The sequence below is a fragment of the Amblyomma mixtum genome, chromosome 3, assembly GCF_055824585.1.
Source record: "Amblyomma mixtum isolate Tamu chromosome 3, ASM5582458v1, whole genome shotgun sequence".
Classification (NCBI taxonomy): Eukaryota; Metazoa; Arthropoda; class Arachnida; order Ixodida; family Ixodidae; genus Amblyomma; species Amblyomma mixtum.
This window is the reverse complement of record NC_143014.1, coordinates 87,409,625-87,427,998: the sequence shown is the minus strand read 5'-3', so window position 1 is coordinate 87,427,998 and position 18,374 is coordinate 87,409,625. Positions and strand designations below refer to the sequence as shown.

The following is an 18,374-nucleotide window of genomic DNA, read 5'->3' as shown; positions in this document are numbered from 1 at the left end:
CGTCCGTTCAAGAGTTAATTAGGTTGGTTGGTTGGTTTATGGGGTTTAACGTCCCAAAGCGACTAAGGCTATGAGAGACGCCGTAGTGGAGGGCTCCGGAAATTTCGACCACCTGGGGTTCTTTAACGTGCACTGACATCGCACAGTACACGGGCCTTGAAGAGTTAATTAGGTACTCTGAATTGGTGTCCTGGCTGATGTCACGGACCGACTGCGGACTACATATTTCGAGTACCATCAACAAGCTCGGCGACTTCAGAGTCCGCTCATACGTGCATCAGTACAGTAGCACTCCAGTAATCGCGAAATACTGGAAGATATCTACCACATCTGCACAGCTACCATAGTCCTCTATAAAGTCAGCAATAAAATTCCAATAAGGAAGGGTGTCAGGCAGAGAGACACGATCTCGACAATGCTATACACCGCCTTTTTACAGGAGGTATTCAGAGGCTTGGACTGGCAACAGCTGGGGATAAGAGTTAACGGAGAATACCTTAGTCATCTGCGATTCGCTGATGACATTGCCTTGCTTAAGTCACTCAGAAGATGAACTGCAAAACACGATCAATGAGTTAGAGAGGCAGAGCAGAAGGGTGGGTCTAAATACTAATATGCAGAAAACTAAAGTACTGTTCAGCAGTCTCCGAAGGGAACAGCAGTTTACAATTGGCAGCAAGGTGCTGAAAATGGTAAGCGAATACATCTCCTTAGGGCAGGTAGTGAATGCAGATCAGAATCACAACAGCGAAATAAATAGAAGAATAAGGATCGAGTGGAGCGCATTTGGCTGGTTCTCTCAGATCACGAATGGCAGTTAACCAATATACTTCAAGAGGAAAGTATACAACAGCTGTATCTTACTGGCACTAACCTATGGGGCAGACACATGGAAGATAACGAAAAGGGTTCAACTTGAGAACAACGCCGCGAGCTATGGATAGGAAAATGACAGGTGTAACGTTAAAAGACAGGAAGCAGGCAGAGTGGGTCAGGGAACAAACGCGGGTTATTGACGTCCTAGCCGAAATCAAGAGGAAGAAATGGGTTTGGGCAGGGCATGTAATGCGAAGGGAAGATAACCGATGGTCCTAAACGGTAACGGAATGGATTCCAAGAGAAGGCAAGCGTAGCAGGCGGCGGCAGAAAGTTTGGTGGAAGGATGAGATTAAGAAATTTGCGGGTACAGGGTGGCCGCAGCTGGCACAGGACAGGGTTAATGGGAGACATGGTGGGCGGATGAGATTAAGAAGTTTGCGGGGATACGGTGGCTGCAACTGGCGAACGACAGAGTTATTTGGAGAGACATGAGAGAGGCCTTTGCCCTGCAGTGGGCGTAGTCAGGCTGATGATGATGATGATGATGGGAGAGGCCTTTGCCCTGCAGTCGGCATAGTGAGGCTGATAATGATGTTGAATCATGATTTATAACTCTTTTGCCGTCATTCACTCGGACGTAGGCCAATGCACACTGATAAAATCATCAACATCGCAGACCAGAGAATACTGAAAGCCTGTATCTTTGGCAGGTCAAAGTGCGTAATTCCGGGCTTCACGGGGTTCTGTCCAAAACTTTTTTCAATGCAGGTATTGCATGAGAATTTGGCACGCGAATGGTGTCTGCACTAACTACATCACGTGCCAAGCATTCTCTAAGCTACACAGTTGCGACAGCTGCCGTGCAACAGTCAAGTGCTAATCTTCATGGCCCTCACAGTGCCTCCTCGAAGGACCGTGCCCGCTTCAAGAGGGAGCAGGTGGTGCCGAAGCAAACTCGAAGTACGAACTGGCCGCTACTAGAGTGTGGCGACGTCTTTCCCGTCTTTAAAGATCTTCAAGGAAAGCGGTCATCATAATTAAGGAGATTCGAGGCACCCCTAGAGGTACGGGGTAGCCTCCAGCACCTAAAGACTGAGAATTCAATGATTAGTAAAGCCGGTGCCGGCGCCTCAGAATGTAACTCGACCACCCTGACCAAAGGCACGCCCGCCCGCGGAGACCCGGACGATACCGGGCATCCACAACGCCCTGCACCTTACTGCTGATCGTGTCTAAAGCTAAAATTATGTCCAAGGTCAGAATCAACAAGCGGTGGCAATGCTGATGCCCCCCGAACGCCATTTGTGGGGTGCTACTTGACTGGCAAACATCAGTGCTCGTAATGCACTTCAGGTACTGGGTGCGCTAAATAAAGTCCTTTTAACTCTACAATACGTAACGTAATGGCTTCTTCAGCGTCATGATTACAAAGAGAAGTCAAAGAAGCATTAAATTTTTAGCGGGATGGCCGTGACCCCAAATCCCCATTGCATATGAAGGACTCTAGCAAATGTTCGCCTCTATTTCACCGCACGAGCATTATTTGTAGCGGGAAGTGCGGGCACGAGCGAGAACTGCTTGAAATATTTCTAATAAAGAAAGAATGAGCGGTCCTGCATAAGTGATCTTTCTGTCGTTATCACAGAGAGAGTGGCGCTTTTTATCGGGGATGGAACGATTACCGGAATTTGATATTTTCATTTACATGCGCGAATTTCAGGTATTCGTCAGTACACACACAAAAGGTCGATTAACAGCCGGGCTACGAGGCCTTTACCTCCTGCACACGCAGTGAATGAATTCCAGAGGAAGAAGCCTTGTGCCTTACATCTCCAACCTGGCTTTTCCATGTCTTCAGGCGGCATTCCTGCATTTATTCCAGCACTGACTTGCTGCATTTCTCTAAATTTGGCTTTTGTTTTCCGCGTTGCCTTACCAGCAGCGTCTGGCTGTTACCAGATAAAAAATCCAACGGCAGTGACCACATCCCAGCTTATTAATAGATTAAGGGCGTTAGAAATTTTAATTTTTAATAGACTGGCTAGTCAGTGCTCATTAAAAGGCAGACACACGTAACAAAAGTCTCTGAAGGCATGGAAGAAAAAATTAAAGAGGCCAAGAAAGATTGCATTTCTTCATTCAGGCCAATGACAAAGAATGAAGAGTTGGATGTGGAACTATGGCACCTTAGATCACCTCGACAGGGAACAAAATGATGATGATAAAGACGCACAAATTCACTCGAGACCATAGAGATGCCACAAATATTCAGAGAAAAATCCAACGTCGAATTGCTACCTTCTAAGCCCACCGTTGAAGGTCATTCCGCAAATATCTCTATCCTCACCAGCCTCTGCCGCACGTTTGGAGTATTGTGTTTCTACTCAACCAATATACTAATGCTCAGCTCATATACATAATATACTCAAATATCTCAACAGCTCCTCCTTTTCAAGCCTCTCACACTCCAGGAAAGGCACAGAGGGACCGATGAAGCCGCAGACGTCCGCAGTTGAGTACCAGGCATATTGACCTCATCTCCAACGCCGGTTTTTTGCGAAGTACATGCCTTTCGAGATCCGCGTGTCGTTCTTTTCTTCTCTATAAAGGAACTAAAGACCGAGCCGGCCACTCACAGACTGTCATAATAGGGGAGGTCTAATGGTATGACGTACTCTGCGTTAGCAGACTTTGGCCAAGAGCCGCGACGAGCACTTACGTACCTTAACAACAAATCATGGCGCGAGGGTACAACTCCTCACAGTGGTAGCCCAGTTATCTGATTTCAGTCCTCAAACCTGGCAAGTCTCGTCCTCCAGACATACCACCCATTCGCATTGGGCAGTTGCGGCGGCAAAGCCATGGAAGGAATTTTCTTACGAGCATGAAATGGTAACTTGATTGAATCCATTTATTTCAATGAGGATGGCTCTGTACGTGGCTTAATTATTGGGGGGGGGGGGGGGGGGGGGGGGGGGGAGCAGGGAAGAAAAATTCACATGCGTCGGAAAGTCACATGCGCGCAAATGCCCACAAGGACAGAAACGTGTCCTTGGCGCGAGCGGAGTTCGGGGGCGCGATACAGTCCTGTAAGCTGCGAACACTCGGGGTGAGGTGCTGGGTGCGGATTCGCTACACCCCGACACACTCCCAGAGAAGGTGATAAATCCACATGCTGGCGCCTGCGTCGCATGTAGAACATGACACCGGTGGCAGAGGAGAGGCCTCATTGCCGTCGTCGTCCGTGTGGTGTCGGACGGGCACTGGCACTCTCTTGGGAGTATAGTTTCTGCACTTCGCAAGAAGGTCGACAGTGTGGGTCGCTCCGGCATGTGCCTTGAGCATGAGAACCTGCGCGCCTCGGGGAAGCCCCGCAGGAAGGGGCGCAGGGTTGGCAGGAGTGGAGTTGTGCAGTCGGCGCAGGTCCAGCTGGCGGGCTGCAGCCTTCTGTTCGATGGAGTCGGCGTCCGAGGGCGCTAAGGAGACTATAAGATGTTCGAGTCGGAGCATATGTCTTCTTGCTGTCTTGCTGCCGCGGCCACTATCGTGTCCCGGTATCCGCACCTCGATGTTCTTGGTAGTAAGGAGCTCTGCGCAAAGGCTCTTTATTAGATGACAGAGCGTACCTGCAAAGGGTGTCTTGCCTAGCTTGATTAGTGCCTCTCGACAATCCATGTAGACGGTAAGGCGGGTGAGCGATCCCTCTCCAGCCGAAGCCTGTGGAAGGTGGGAGAGGGCTAGACGTATGGCCTCCAGCTCGAGGTGTCTAACGCTGTGCTCGTTGTCGAGCTGAAGAGTCTGGTAACTATAGATATTGCCAAATATATTCATATGCTACGTATGGTTTCCGACAACGTAGCTTACCTTGTAACACCCGTCGAACACATAAAATGCCCGAAGCAATTAACAATGGCGTTGTTCCTGGACATCAAAGGACAACATGACAACGTAATTCATGAGGCTATTCTGAAAGCTTTGGAACCTGCTGGCCGCCGTGTGTTCCGCTGGACAGGCAGTTATTTACCTGACAGGTTCTTCATGTACAATAACCATGGAACAATATATCCTGTAATTCCATTCCGAGTAGTGTACCACATGGTGGAGAGCTCAGCCCAAAACTGCCAGCCCTTGTCGGTCTTGTCGATTTATTGCATCACTAGGCTCATGTTTTCAATACAAGCGGATAACAAGTTTATACGAGATTTCAGAAGGTGGCAATGGTGATTTTCTCACGCCTTGGTCGGCAAGGCTTGCAGATTTCTACACAGTAGTGTTCCCGTGTCGCGCTTACACCGGAGAAAATGTCAGCTTAAGTCACACGTATGAAAGGTAGAGAAATTTCTTACGAGAGGAGCTCGCTTTCGCGGCGTTATGGCCGATCGAAATATGTCTCTAAGCCTTTATAATCGTGCCTGGTTCATATGACCCCGTTAATATGGACAACTCGGATTATGCCAGTTTTTCGTAGGACTAAATTTTTCAATGCATTGACGCCTCGTTAATATGAAAATTCGTCCAGACAACGGAGAGGGTGAAAATGCATGCAGCCCATTGGGACCTATGCATTTTTGGCCCGTTATAATGCACAGCGATGACAACCCAATCATCACTTCCTCCACCAGATGTTCCGCTTCTTGTATTTTTAGTGTAGAACACCAGCGAAAGGCAGTGCGAAAGTGCAAATGCCGCAGTAGTGGCGTTTTTGTATGCGTGCAGTTTCATGCTTTAGATTGGCAAAATGCTCAGTCAACGCGCCTTACCATTACCCGCATTGCATGACTGGCTGCGTAGAAAATTCTCTCTCTGCTATACGTTGAAAACCACATTATGCAGCTGTCACTTGAATGATTGCAAAGTTCTTTGGATGCGAACAGTCGTAGCAAGAGATACTTCCATCACATGGCGCCATCACGCGTCTCATGGACCACTAGGTGCTTCAAACGTGCTGACATCTGCACCGCATGATTTTAAAGATAAAGACGATCAGAATAATGGACCTGGAGCTTCGAAGATTGCCCGATTTTTACCTCACTGCGCGTCACTATGCACAGCAGCAGCCCGTAATGATAGTGTTTTTTTTTTAAAGAATATTTACTTTTACTTTCTTTACGATTCGTTATTACGGGCGACTCACTTCATGGCCACTTTTGCTTGGGAAGCAAAGTCTCCATATTTACGAGGCGCGACTCTATTTCGTACATGAAAAAGACGCTAGACACGAGTGTCAACAATATCCCCTTTCTAGGGAAGAAGTGAAGCGCATCCGTGCGGTCACTGCTACTATAACGCAGTATTCTTGAGCATTCTCTCGTACAGTCCCCCTGTACTTCGGAACATAACAAGATATACATACAAGCTCTTAAAGTGAGCAAGCGCAAGTCCTCCGGACGTGCTATCAGCCGCCAGAAATCGCCTCCACTATAAAACCTTTATTGTATCATGGGAGCATTCTACCATTACGTAGTACAATGCGGCTGGCATCATGGCAGCGCATATACAACTTGTCACTCGCATTTCCTTGTACCATATTGCAAGCCTTGTGTGCGTTCAGGCTGTGCTCAATGTTCACCACAACTTTTTCTGCTCACTGCGCTCTTTTGTCAGCAAAATTTGTCTCTGGTTTACGGCTGTCGTTAGCCTCAAAGAGCCTCCATGAACCTCGCGGGCATCTTTCTACGTCGCGATCGGAGTCGAACGGCCGACCTTCCATACGCAACACGTGCCTCTAATCCACTGCGCCATAGCGGCGATGTCAAGCCGTCGTTCTGAATGAATATTTATAACCAGCCTTAATGTGGCTGCTACCTGCCGGTGGGCGGCGCTGTCATCGCTGGCTGTACCGGCTGCGTTTGGCGAACACGCATGACGGCAAGGTGCACGTCGGTTCCGGCGCCAACCGAGACAGACATTGGCGGTATAAAATCGTTTGTAGTAATTATTAACGCTGTGCACTGGTGTTTTGCGTTCATTTCCATGATTACTAGGCCCGTACGCCTCTTTCAAGTCCCATAAAGCCAACATCCGAAAACAGTGAGTCTGTAACCATTAAGTGCAACATTCTATGAGAGCAGCAGTCATAATTGGGTGAAGTCATTTGTGCTCGACTGAAGACAAAACATGAGTCTTAAATCAAGCTCTCAAACGTTGGCCTATAATTAAAGAAATTTTACTTCCAAATGCTGCGAGGCAACGGTCCTTGTAAATTAACAGCAACAGTTAGCCCTGAAAACCGATGTAAGATGTGGTAACACATTTTCAACAGTGCAGGTGTAAGGAATCAAGTCTTCCATATAAGGCACTCGCAAAGCATGTGGCAATGCTCAGAGCGTAGTCAAGAGCATCGCAAGAAATCCGCGTCCAAGGGGTATTTTATCACAAGGACAGAAGAAGGGAGACGTGCACTGATATCCTCTTTTTCTTAACAATCGACGAGAACAGGTTCAAGTGCGCGCTGCGTCGACGAGCACGCCATCGTTATCGAGGCCTTATAGGAGCCGCCTCCGCACTCGTGCGCCTCTTGAGGCCGCGATAACGACGCAGTGGGCCGGCGTAACAACGTTGCCTGAGAAAGCCCCCTAGATAAGAATGCCTTCATCGAAGTTCATCAATCACAAGGAAAAGAGTGGTACACCACTTGAGTGAGTTCGGATAGAAAAAGACAGAAAGAGTAGTCTCCACAAGACTTCGTTTGCGACTTAATGAAAAACGAGAAGAACTGTCGAATAACTAACCCCTACACCCCCTTATGTGCACATAAACTCCATCAAGTCACAGCTCTCCTCTCACCATTTTCAGTTCTTGCTCTCCTAGACGTGTGGTTTAGGCAACTATATGCCTTTTATGGGCATAAATTCTCGGTCTAACCTTCTATGAAATACCAGGCCAAACAGTGCAGAAATGCTCCACGTATGAACGAATGGCCTCTGGTATCATCCGACGATAGTGCCTTGAATGTTTACTCGAACGTATTACAGGCACGAATTAGTTCGCCCGATGAGGTGACTTAGCAAGGCAACGAGAGCGGACAGCACAGATGCTGAAGAGGAGAGCAAGCAATAAAATGTATGTCCTAGAAATCTATAAAATCCTCAGTGGATGAATCCGACACGAACGGCGATGGTTTCTAGCCATTTCACTTCGCTTCCTCAGTATGCGTCACTCGTTACGTCATAGGGTCAATTAAAAGGTAGTAACAGACCTGACTCTTGTCCAGGCGCTCCAAGTCTTGGTCCCGGAGAAGCCGGTCATACAGGGCGCGAGCCAGCGGTGAGTGCAGTATGGGCCGTATGTTGGTCATCTGGAGCCACACAAGGGAAGAGTTCAGCTACTTTTTTAAAAGCGCAGACAGGGCTTGCAACGTTCATATTCCGCGGCTGCTGGTGTCACAAGCATGCAGAAAAGACCGCTGCTGTGCGCAACGGGGAGCAAAAGCACAAGCAAGGCTGTCTACGAGAACATGACGACAAAACAGCGCGTCGACTCGGGACACGAGAATACACAACTGTTTACTGATCACGTTCTCGAATCTACCCAAACTGGCTCAACTGCACGCTGGTATTCTTGTGGCGGTTATATACCTAGGAGTAAGTCGAGTAAGTCGTGCCGCGTTAATACGGGCCCTGTTAATATAAACGACTGGAATTATAGGCAGCTTTTTTGGTGACGAAACTTTTCCAATGTATTTAGGCCTGATTAATACGGAAACTCGCTGTTCGGACAATGTACAGGGAGAAAACGCACAAATCCCACTGGGACCCATGTATGCCGCTCTAATATGGGCAGCGATGTAAAGGAAACCTAGAGTGAAGTAACCAGATACTGGATATGAGCAGAAATGTCAAATACGCACTGATTTATATGACTCTGTTGCACTCTACAATGCGCATCATTGCACTGGTCTCACAAGGCGCGCAGACTTCGTAAGCCCGTGAGCTGAAAGACCCACGGATTCCTCTAGTTCACACGCTTCCTGGCTGCCGAAGCGCCTCTTCTTGTGTCGCCGGCGAAGGGCTCATCGACTGACTCTCTAACACGCATTTTTAATATTACGAAAAAACGAAACAAGGCGTTGAAAAAAATTACAAAGTCGTTTCTTAGAGTATAGTCTTGTTAAATAGAGCAGACGACAAGAAAAAAGAACAACTCAAGTGCCTTGGGAGCTCAATGCTACTCGGAGGTTGAGGCACGGCTAGCGTTATGCAAAAAGGAACAGAACTCAGGTGCAAAGCAGGGAATCTGCATATACAAGTGGCAACAACAACAATTCAAGGAGTAAGAAAATGGGCCCGAATTAAACTCTGCTTAAATTCGATAGGTTAGCGGTTGCACCGATAACTCTCAGAAATGGCTCAGTGTCCGCTCTGCAAAGTCAACCACCGTAAGAAACTGCAATACACCTTGTTAACGTATTTGAGAAACAAAAATGGTGCTGTTGTAAACACAGAAACAAGTGTGAACAGATGAATGCAGGATCGTGCGTAAGGAGCAAATGCGCACCAATGACTGAGAAAACAGGTTTCGGCACGTGGCAAATGCGATGAGGAATAGGGAAATCTGGGAAGCGTTCTACATAATGCAGAAAATGCGTTTTCATAGCCCCTTTACCGCACCTACTCAGCAAGCAAGAATTCACATTGCAGGCGGCCTGGGGGGTACGAACGCAGATGAACATGCTCAGTGCGTATCGATAATACCTCGAACAATAGAGCTCAGCCGATCCGGGAAACCCTATCTACACGACTCTGATAAAGATGAAGAAATGATGAATAGCTCAGCGACAACGCAACAGCAAATACTTCATTATTTTATTTATTCACTGTACACATAAAATGCCTTCAATAGGGCTTTACATAAGGGAAATGCAATGCAATGTGCAAGAATTGGAGGGGACACTTAAGCTTCACCTTAAGGGTATGAGGCGAGAGATAGTTAATGCCTATATATGCGGAATTGTTAATTCTCTACTTTATATTCATAAGTCCCTGGGAGACCTTATACCGCTCCTGGCGCAGTATATTGCAGCGGTTACTAAGCGATGCGCCGCTGCCCCTGCAATGACAGGTGCTGCCACCGGTGGGGCCTTTGGCGACCCAGGTTGCTCTTCCCGAGCAACCGCTAGCGAATAAGTAATTAATTTACCTGCCTCCTGCCACGGTGGTCAGTTTGCTTGCAATCCAGTGGACAGGTTGTGATGGCGCCACAAGGTCACGTGACCTAGGTGGCCCACCTAGGCTGCTTATACGGGGTTTTCGGTCACAACGCTGACGACGCCGGATTTTATGCAGAACGAGAGGCTTAACGCTGTCGCGTTAAAATGAATCGGAAATGAATGATACTAGGGTCAAAGCATAGGAAGCATAGGATCAGGGTCAAAGCATAGGAAGCATAGGATCAGGGTCAAAGCATAGGAAGCATAGGATCAGGGTCAAAGCATAGGAAGCATAGGATCAGACGCCGATTCGACGAACACAGGTCCGCAGTCAGGAGAGCAGCCCGCAGCCTGCCTTACGCATGCCACGGCTCGCGAGGCGATTCAGGTTACGAAATTTTCCGAAGACGATGTCAACCACGATATTAACGCGATAGCGCTAAGGCCCCGTTCTCAAGAAAATCCCGTGTCGGTGTTGTCGGCGTTGTGAGCGAAAAAGGGCGGGCATGTTGCTGACAGGTGGTACCCAGAGCGAAACCTAGGAGGCAGGTGAGCCACTTGGGACACGTGAACTTGCGACGTCATCACAACCTTCCCACCGGATAGTGAGAAAACTTCCTGCCGTGGTAGGGGCCAGTTAGTTAATTACTGATTTTTCGCCCGGGAAGAGCAACGTGGCCCGCACAAAGCCCACCACTGGGAACACCTGCCATCGCAAGGCAGTCATAATCATCATCATCATCAGCTTGACTACGCCCACTGCAGGGAAAAGGCCTCTCCCATGTCTCTCCAATTAACCCTGTCCTTCGCCAGTTGCGGCCACCATATCACCGCAAATTTCTTAATCTCATCCGCCCACCTAACTTCTTGTCACCACCTGCTACGTTTGCCTTCTCTTGGAATCCACTCCGTTACCCTTAAGGACCAGCGGTTATCTTGCCTTCGCATTCCATGCCCTGCCCAAGCCCACTTATTCCTCTTGGTTTCAACTATAGATGTCATTAACCCGCGTTTGTTCTCTCACCCACTCTGCCCGCTTCCGATCTCTTAACGTTACACCTATCATTTTTCTTTCCATAGCTCGCTGCGTTGTCCTTAACTTAAGCTGAACCCTCTTTGTTAGCCTCCACGTTTCTGTCGCGTAGGTGAGTACCAGTAAGATACAGCTGTTGTACACTTTTCTCTTGAGGGACATTGGTAAACTGCCATTCATGATCTGAGAGAACCTGCCATATGCGCTGCACCCCATTCCTATTCTTCTAGTTATTTCCCTCTCATGATCCGGATCAGCTGTCAGTACCTGCCCTAAATAGACATATTCTCTTACTACTTCCAGCACCTGGCTACCAACTGCGAACTGCTGTTCCCTTGCTAGGCTGTTGAACATTACTTTGGTTTTCTGCATGTTAATTTTTAGCCACACTGTTCTGCTCTGCCTGTCTAATTCATTGATCATGCTTTGCAGTTCATGTCCTGAGTGACTTAGCAAGGCGATGTGATCAGCGAATCGCAGATTACTTAGGTATTCTCTATCAACTCTTATCCCCAACTGTTCCCACTTCAGGCCCCGGAATACCTCCTGTAAACAGGCAGTGAATAGCATAGGCGAGAGCATGTCTCCCTGCCGGACACCTTTCCTTATTGGAATTTTATTGCTGACTTTATGGAGAACTATGGTAGCTGTGCAATCCTTATAAATATCTTCCAATATTTTCACATAACACTCTTCTACACCCTGATTCCGCAATGCCTGCATGACTGCTGAGGTTTCTACTGAGTCGAACGCTTTCTCGTAATCAACGAACGCTATATATAGGGGCTGGTTATATTCTGCGCATTTCTCTATCACCTGATTGATAGCTAAATATGGTCTGTTGTCGAGTATCATTTATGAGAGCCTGCCTGATCATTTGGCTGATTGAAGTCTAAGGTTGTCCTGACCCTATTAGCGATTACCTTAGTAAATACCTTGTAGGCAACAGACAATGCTGATCGGTCTGTAATTCTTCAAGTCCTTGACGTCTCCTTTCTTATGAATTAAGATAGCGTTAGCGTTTTTCCAAGCTCTAAGGACGCTCGAGGTCAAAAGGCACTGCGTATACAGGGTGGCTAGTTTTTCGAGCCCAATATCTCCTCCATCCTTCAACAAATCTGCTGTTATCTGATCCTCACCAGCTGCTTTCCCCTTCTGCATTGCTCCTAAGGCTTTCTTTACTTCCTCCTTCGTTACTGGCGGGATATCCCATTGCTGCACTCTATTGCCTCTCTCAGTAACATTCTGATTGCAATCGCTACTGTATAGATTTGTGTAAAACTCTTCGGCTACTTTAACTATCTTATCCATATTGCGAATGACATTGCCCTCTTTGTTTCTTATCGCATACATCTGGTTTTTACCTATGCCTAGTTCTCTCTTCACTGCTTTTAGGCTACCTACGCTCTTTAGAGCATGCTCGATTTTCCCCCTGTTAAACTTCCTGATGTCGGCTACCTTGCGCTTATTTATTAACTTCGACAGCTCTAGGAGTTCTATTCTGTCTATGGAGTTAGACGTCTTCATGCTTTGCCATTTCTTAATCAGATCTTTAGTCTCCTGAGATAGCTTTCCGCTATCCTGTCGAACCATCCTACCGCCTACTTCCACGGCGCACTCCGTAATGATATCTGTGAGACGATCGTTCATTGTTTCAACATTACGGTCGTCATCTTCAGTTAAAGCGGAAAATCTGTTCTACAGCAAAATCCTCAATTCCTATACTTTCCCTCTAACTCGTTAATAGACTTCCGCTTCACTAATTTCCTCCGTTCCCTTTTCAAATCTAAGCTAATACGAGACCTTACCATTCTGTGGTCGCTACAACGGACCTTTCCGAGGACCTCCACATCCTCTACGATGCGAGGGTGAGCGCACAGTATGAAGTCTATTTCATTGTTAGTCTCACCATTGGGGCTCTTCCACGTCCACTTCCTGTTTGCTTGTTTGCGGAAGAAGGTATTCATGATCCGTAAATTATTTCTATCTGCGAACTCTACTAATAACTCTCCCCTACTATGCCTAGAATCTATGCCATAGTCACCTACCGCCTGGTCTCCAGCCTGCTTTTTACCTACCTTCGCATTAAAGTCGCCCATCAGTACAGTGTACTGTGATTTTACTTTGGTCATTGCCGATTCCACATCTTCATAGAAGCTTTCAACTATCTGGTCGTCATGGCTTGACGTAGGCGCGTAGGCTTTCACCACCTTCAGCTTGTACCCCTTTTTAGGACTAATTATGATAGCTGCCACCCTCTCGTTATTACTATAAAACTCTTTGATGTTGCCAGCTATATCCTGATTTATGAGGAATCTCACACTTAGTTCTCGTGTATCTGTTAATCCACGACAGCACAGTACGTGCTCGGCCTTTAGTACTGTATACTCCTCATCTGTCCTAACCTCACTAAGCCCTATGGCATCCCAATTAATACCCGCTAATTCCTCCAACAGCACTGCTAAACTAGCCTCACTGGATAAGGGGTCGCAAGGCAGTAGCGCATCGCTTAACCGCTGCACCACTGCGCCAGGAGAGGTACGAGGACTCCCAGGGATCTATGAATGTGAAGTTGAGAATGACCTCCTGCATATATGGGAATAACTCATTAAGCTATCGCGCCACACCCTTAAGGCGGAGCTTAACTTGATTTTTTGTACCGTCTTTGCCAAAACTGATGGCGGTGATTTTTTTTTTTTAATGTCGCAAGGGCACGTGTGGCGAAAGAGCGCCATATCACAAGGCGTTTTTCGACTGCTCAAGGTGGGTCAAAGTCCAATTTCCCAAGCATTTCACCCCAAAGAAGCCGAGGAACGGGACAGTGGACAGCTTGCACCAATTTTACCACCGGGTGGGTGCCCGGCGCCACTGGGGATCGAACCCTGCACCCCCAATTACAAAAATAAAATTCTACTTCAAGAAGTGGTGAATATCAGACTGGAAATAAAGAACACTGCGCAACCTAGAAGGTAAATAAAAATCTCCCTTGCAAAAATAATAAATTAAGCTATTTAAGCTATTGCTCTCACAACAGCCATAAAGCCGCAGTTATAGCGACCTGCCGCAACACAAGAGATTAACACTTTCCGCAGATTCCTCACGTAAAGAATTGGCTCAACACAGATAACCCTTTCACCGTTACGTTACAGAAACTCTTTACTTACGGTATGCGGCAATGGCTCGTTGCACATCGTGGGAAATTTGTGGCCCTTTCCAAAGGCTCGAGTTGAAAGTAAAAATTCCGAAGACTGTGGGGCTAAAGAAAAGCAGAAACGCCCATTTTAAAATCGCTCAAAATTTTTACCTTCACAGCTAAGCCCCGAAGAAGCATATCCCATACCGCTAGAATCCATTCGTTTTTGGTACAACGGAATTTGTATAATAGGCTAAATTTTCAAGAAATGAGGTTTTCGCGTGCAAAATGGTAACTTGTGGAGCGCAGTGCTTGAGTGCAGCACCGCAGACCATGCAGATGCAAAGTGTAAACGAATACTGTAGTTTAATGCGTGAACGCTTGTATTAGGTGTCGAGGTTGTAAAATATTTTGCATTTTTAATTAACCGTTCTGTATTCTGCAGGAATTAGGGACCCTTTCACACGAGCTTTTGAATCCTATACACTGAAATGTCAGGACTTAGAGGATGAGAGCTGAAAGGTGATAATCTGTTACCGTTAACTGCATTGTTTTCGACTTTGTATACTGTGTGGTATGCGCTGCTAACGCTCAGATTTATCCGGCAAAAGAATGAATTTTGAAGTCATTAATTTCCTCGGCCATGGCGTAAAAAAGCAAGGCAAACGTTCACATGTAGACGCCGTGCCCACTCAGGACAACGTGAGGGCATCTTGTGTAAGTTAGAAACCAAAAGAAAGCGAATACTGTTACAGAAACAGTTGTGCAAGCCCCTTGCACTTACTGGTTTCCCCATTCCCTAAACCTTTTAAAGTTTGATGCGATTCGTACGGTTTAAAAAAGCCTCTGTGTATTAGCGATTACTCTGTTTTCGGCACCTAATGCCGCGAAACGCACTATGCTGATTTGAAACGTTATTGTATCAACCCCCCCCCCCCCCCCTCACCCCCAGCCGTGGATACCGCCAATAATGAGGCCTTCAATGAGTTTACATACTGCTCCCGATTTTCTTTACGAAGCAATTCTTAACAGCACGGTATCCATGAGCAGTTGAGTGGGGAGGAAGGCGTGGTACATTTCTGTGTGTTGTGGTTGGTCATCGAGCATTCGAAACGTGGAACTAACTAAATAAACGCTAATTTTTAACTAAATAACTCATAATACAAAACGAGCTTGAACTTTTAGTAGGCTGGCTACGCCATGACAACAAAGCGCCGAGAAGGCAAATTCTATACAGCTAGTGTGGCGTATACGCAAAAACTAGTTGGACTCGCGGTGGATTAAGCGTGCAATGCTATGATATTCTGATGCGCATCATTGCTAATGTATCCTTGCCGCACTGTCCTCCCTGCTTCACCCGGCGAGGCGCGAGCGAAACAGCTATCGCCCACCAAGTCAGCGCGGTCAAGGGCGGGCAGAGCGAACCGGCGCGGCTCAGCCTGCGCGCAGAGGAGCACGCACTGGGCTAGTTGTACCGGGGCCCGAAACCGGCGTCGAGGGGGACTCGGACGCTGCGCGGAGTACGCCTCTGGCCCGGCCTCCACTCCAGCAGGCTTTCAATGGGCGCTCTTTATGTTAACGACGGGTGACTGCAATCTACTTTGGTGCCAGCACCGACGGGGCCCGCCACGGCACACAATCGCCTTTGTCTTGCGCTGGCGTAAGCACATTGAGCAAAGACGCGCCTGCTGTCTTGGCAGGCCGCCGGGCGGGCCGCGGAATGCCCATTACAGGAGGCACGGGCCTCCACTCCCAGGGTAATTGCCCGGAGGATAGGCGGCGGGCGAGCTATCAAATATTCAGCGCCTAAGTCCCGCTTGACCAGCCCTAATTGGCCGGGCTGAAGTGCCATCCATTACCGCCCGCCATCCTCCCACGCAAGGATGCGGCCGCCCCAGCATGGCCACGTCAGCTACGCAAATCAAGCACTGGCGAGCCGTCGTTATCATAAGCCCGGTAAAGACGTCCCTCACTTGGCGCTGTCCGGGACGAGGGCTCCGCCGGCGTATATGATAAACGAACGAGACCAATTACTGAAGCGCTCAGTCGCGAGCGATGCTATCGATCAAAGGGCTCAATGCGTTGCAAGGAACGATATTGCGGTGTGCAGCACGCTCTGTGCAAGAAAAACCGCAGGAGAAAGCCCGGAGGTCAAATCAGGTCTACCAATGCTATTTTTTTAAAACACACCTTCAAAATATTTTAACTAATAAGAAGCAATACAAAGACTTCAAAAAAAAAAAATTTCGGTGTGGACAGCATCAGAATTTGGCTGAAAACTAAGGGACAAGACGCACAGATGCCAGTATCATTGTGTTCTCAGTACAATTAAGCGCCAAAACAACTTTAAAACTCGAGAAGGTTTATGCTATTAGAGCCTATTGCACATATATTTTTGCACAGCCATTCTATTCCGTGCGCTTCCAGTCAGAGCTGACCAATACACAAAAGCAACGCGAACTGAGAGACCAGTTTCGGTTTCGTTCCTCGGGTAACGCGGGCTCTACTTGGCTTGGTGATACCCATCGCGACCAGCATCACCAAAACAACGAAAATTGCGCAATGCATCCTTCGCGCATTCGCTTTCCGCTTCAACTCTCCTGTTTGGTGCTGTGCAGCGTTGGATGTTGCGCAGCGCAAGCGTGCAACACATAGAGGCATCAATAGCCATCCGGCACTGTAGCGCCCCAAAGGTAAATTCAACGACAGCGACGCTCGTTCGTTCCGGCAGTGCCACGAATGTAAACAAGCCGACTGCCGGGTCAATACGACCGCGAGGGGAGAATCAAGGCTCACTTAAGCTCATGTTCTCCGAATAATACAGGTAGGTGTTCTAACTAGTCGAAAACAACACGCTACAGCGTAAGAAAATGCGAAAGAAAAATGCGAACTACCTTGGAGCGTTACTGTTTCTGCTGCTCGCTGGCGCACGCTGGCTGTCACGGCGGGCACCGTAGCGCCGTCGTGGCAGCCGTCGGAAGCTCTCCGACGAGAAAATAGCGCCGCGTCGTCTGCTGCGATTCGCTCGCAGACGCGCCGTGCCGCGAAAGCAGCGCCCGCTGCCCGCTTCTATAAAAGCGGATGGGTTGACATTTTTTTCTTTGAAGGATGTGCTGACGGCCGTGCTGGCCCTGTTACAAGCATTTCAATAGTTCTCGGCTTGGGCATCAGAGTATACAACGATTGAAAGTAAAGAAACAAGCTATGGTAGGATAGAAAAAAAAAAAAAAACAGCAGTTGGCAACAGTGGGCCACGGTGCGGGGCATCCCACATTACTCCGCTGACCAACCACAGCAGTGTACTAAGTCAGTTTTCAACGTTTTGCTGTATGTAACTAACCATAAGCATCAAAACTGAAGAACTTTTAATTTTGTCTCGTGATTAGCTTTTTGTTTCGATAACAATAAAAGCTTTAACAACTGTTTACGTTTTGTCACGGAACAATTCTGTCCAGTAGTCTAGAATGTGAGCGGAGCTTTACTGCAGATTTGAGTTGCATCCGACTACAGACAATCTTAAGATCTTACCAAGAGAAACTCTGCGGGCCAAGATGTTTCGGTCTTTTAGAAGACATTCAACAACAACAGTAGCACGGAAGAAAAATATGAATGGTGTATGAAAAGACTGACGCAGTTTTTTTTTTAATTTCTGCTTTAATCTTGCAGCTCACTCAACGTTTTCTTACATCATAAATCTGAATTAATTTTAGAACATGCGCCTGCGTACTGCGCACATGACATTAAGGTAGGTAATGACCGCCGCTGGGTGCTGGTCAACACAGAAAAAGCAGATTTAAGCTGCACCAGTAATTTCTTTAATGCTGAATCCGGCAGACGCAGGCGTTTGGTATGAGAAAGGTATTGACCGAGGTCTTAACACCGTTCAGCGAAGGCAAAATGAAATATTATGACCGTGATAGGCATGCATAACTCTTCACATGCTGGAAGAGGAAGGTGGCGTCGAGTTTTTGGCAACACCTGTATCTCCTTTTGTCAATTGGGTTAATTTTTTGTTTTTAAAATAAATAGCAATAAATAAATGTACCGGCACTTCCATTTTGGGCCGCATTAGAAAAACCCTGCCCCGTCTGGGCAGCTTTTTGTTGGTAAGATCTTAAGATTGTCTAGATTACTTATTTTCTTTTGAAACCTCGTCTATATACCTCCTCTCAGCCTCCCAGTGGGAAGCCGTCCTGTGTACCACTGCCTCGGACGGCCAACGTTACCTGATTACCCGGGCC

General features: G+C 47.5%; 1 protein-coding gene across 2 annotated transcripts in view; it reads right to left on the bottom strand.

Annotated features, from left to right (window-relative positions):
- The window catches only part of LOC149350841 (protein-L-histidine N-pros-methyltransferase), a 206,117-nt gene extending 189,005 nt beyond the window's left edge, over positions 1–17,112 (bottom strand). The window contains exons 1-3 of one of the 2 annotated variants that reach the window (XM_089580018.1): positions 17,028–17,073; positions 14,165–14,256; positions 8,018–8,116 (exon numbers count right to left, since the gene is read on the bottom strand). In XM_089580018.1, the coding sequence (XP_089436144.1) occupies positions 8,018–8,116; positions 14,165–14,191 (126 nt within the window). In that variant the 5' untranslated portion in view covers positions 14,192–14,256; positions 17,028–17,073. Of the gene's footprint in view, positions 1–8,017; positions 8,117–14,164; positions 14,257–17,027 lie in introns of both variants that reach the window. The other variant, XM_089580019.1, reaches the window with a different exon arrangement.
- Positions 17,113–18,374: the final 1,262 nt, after the last annotated feature.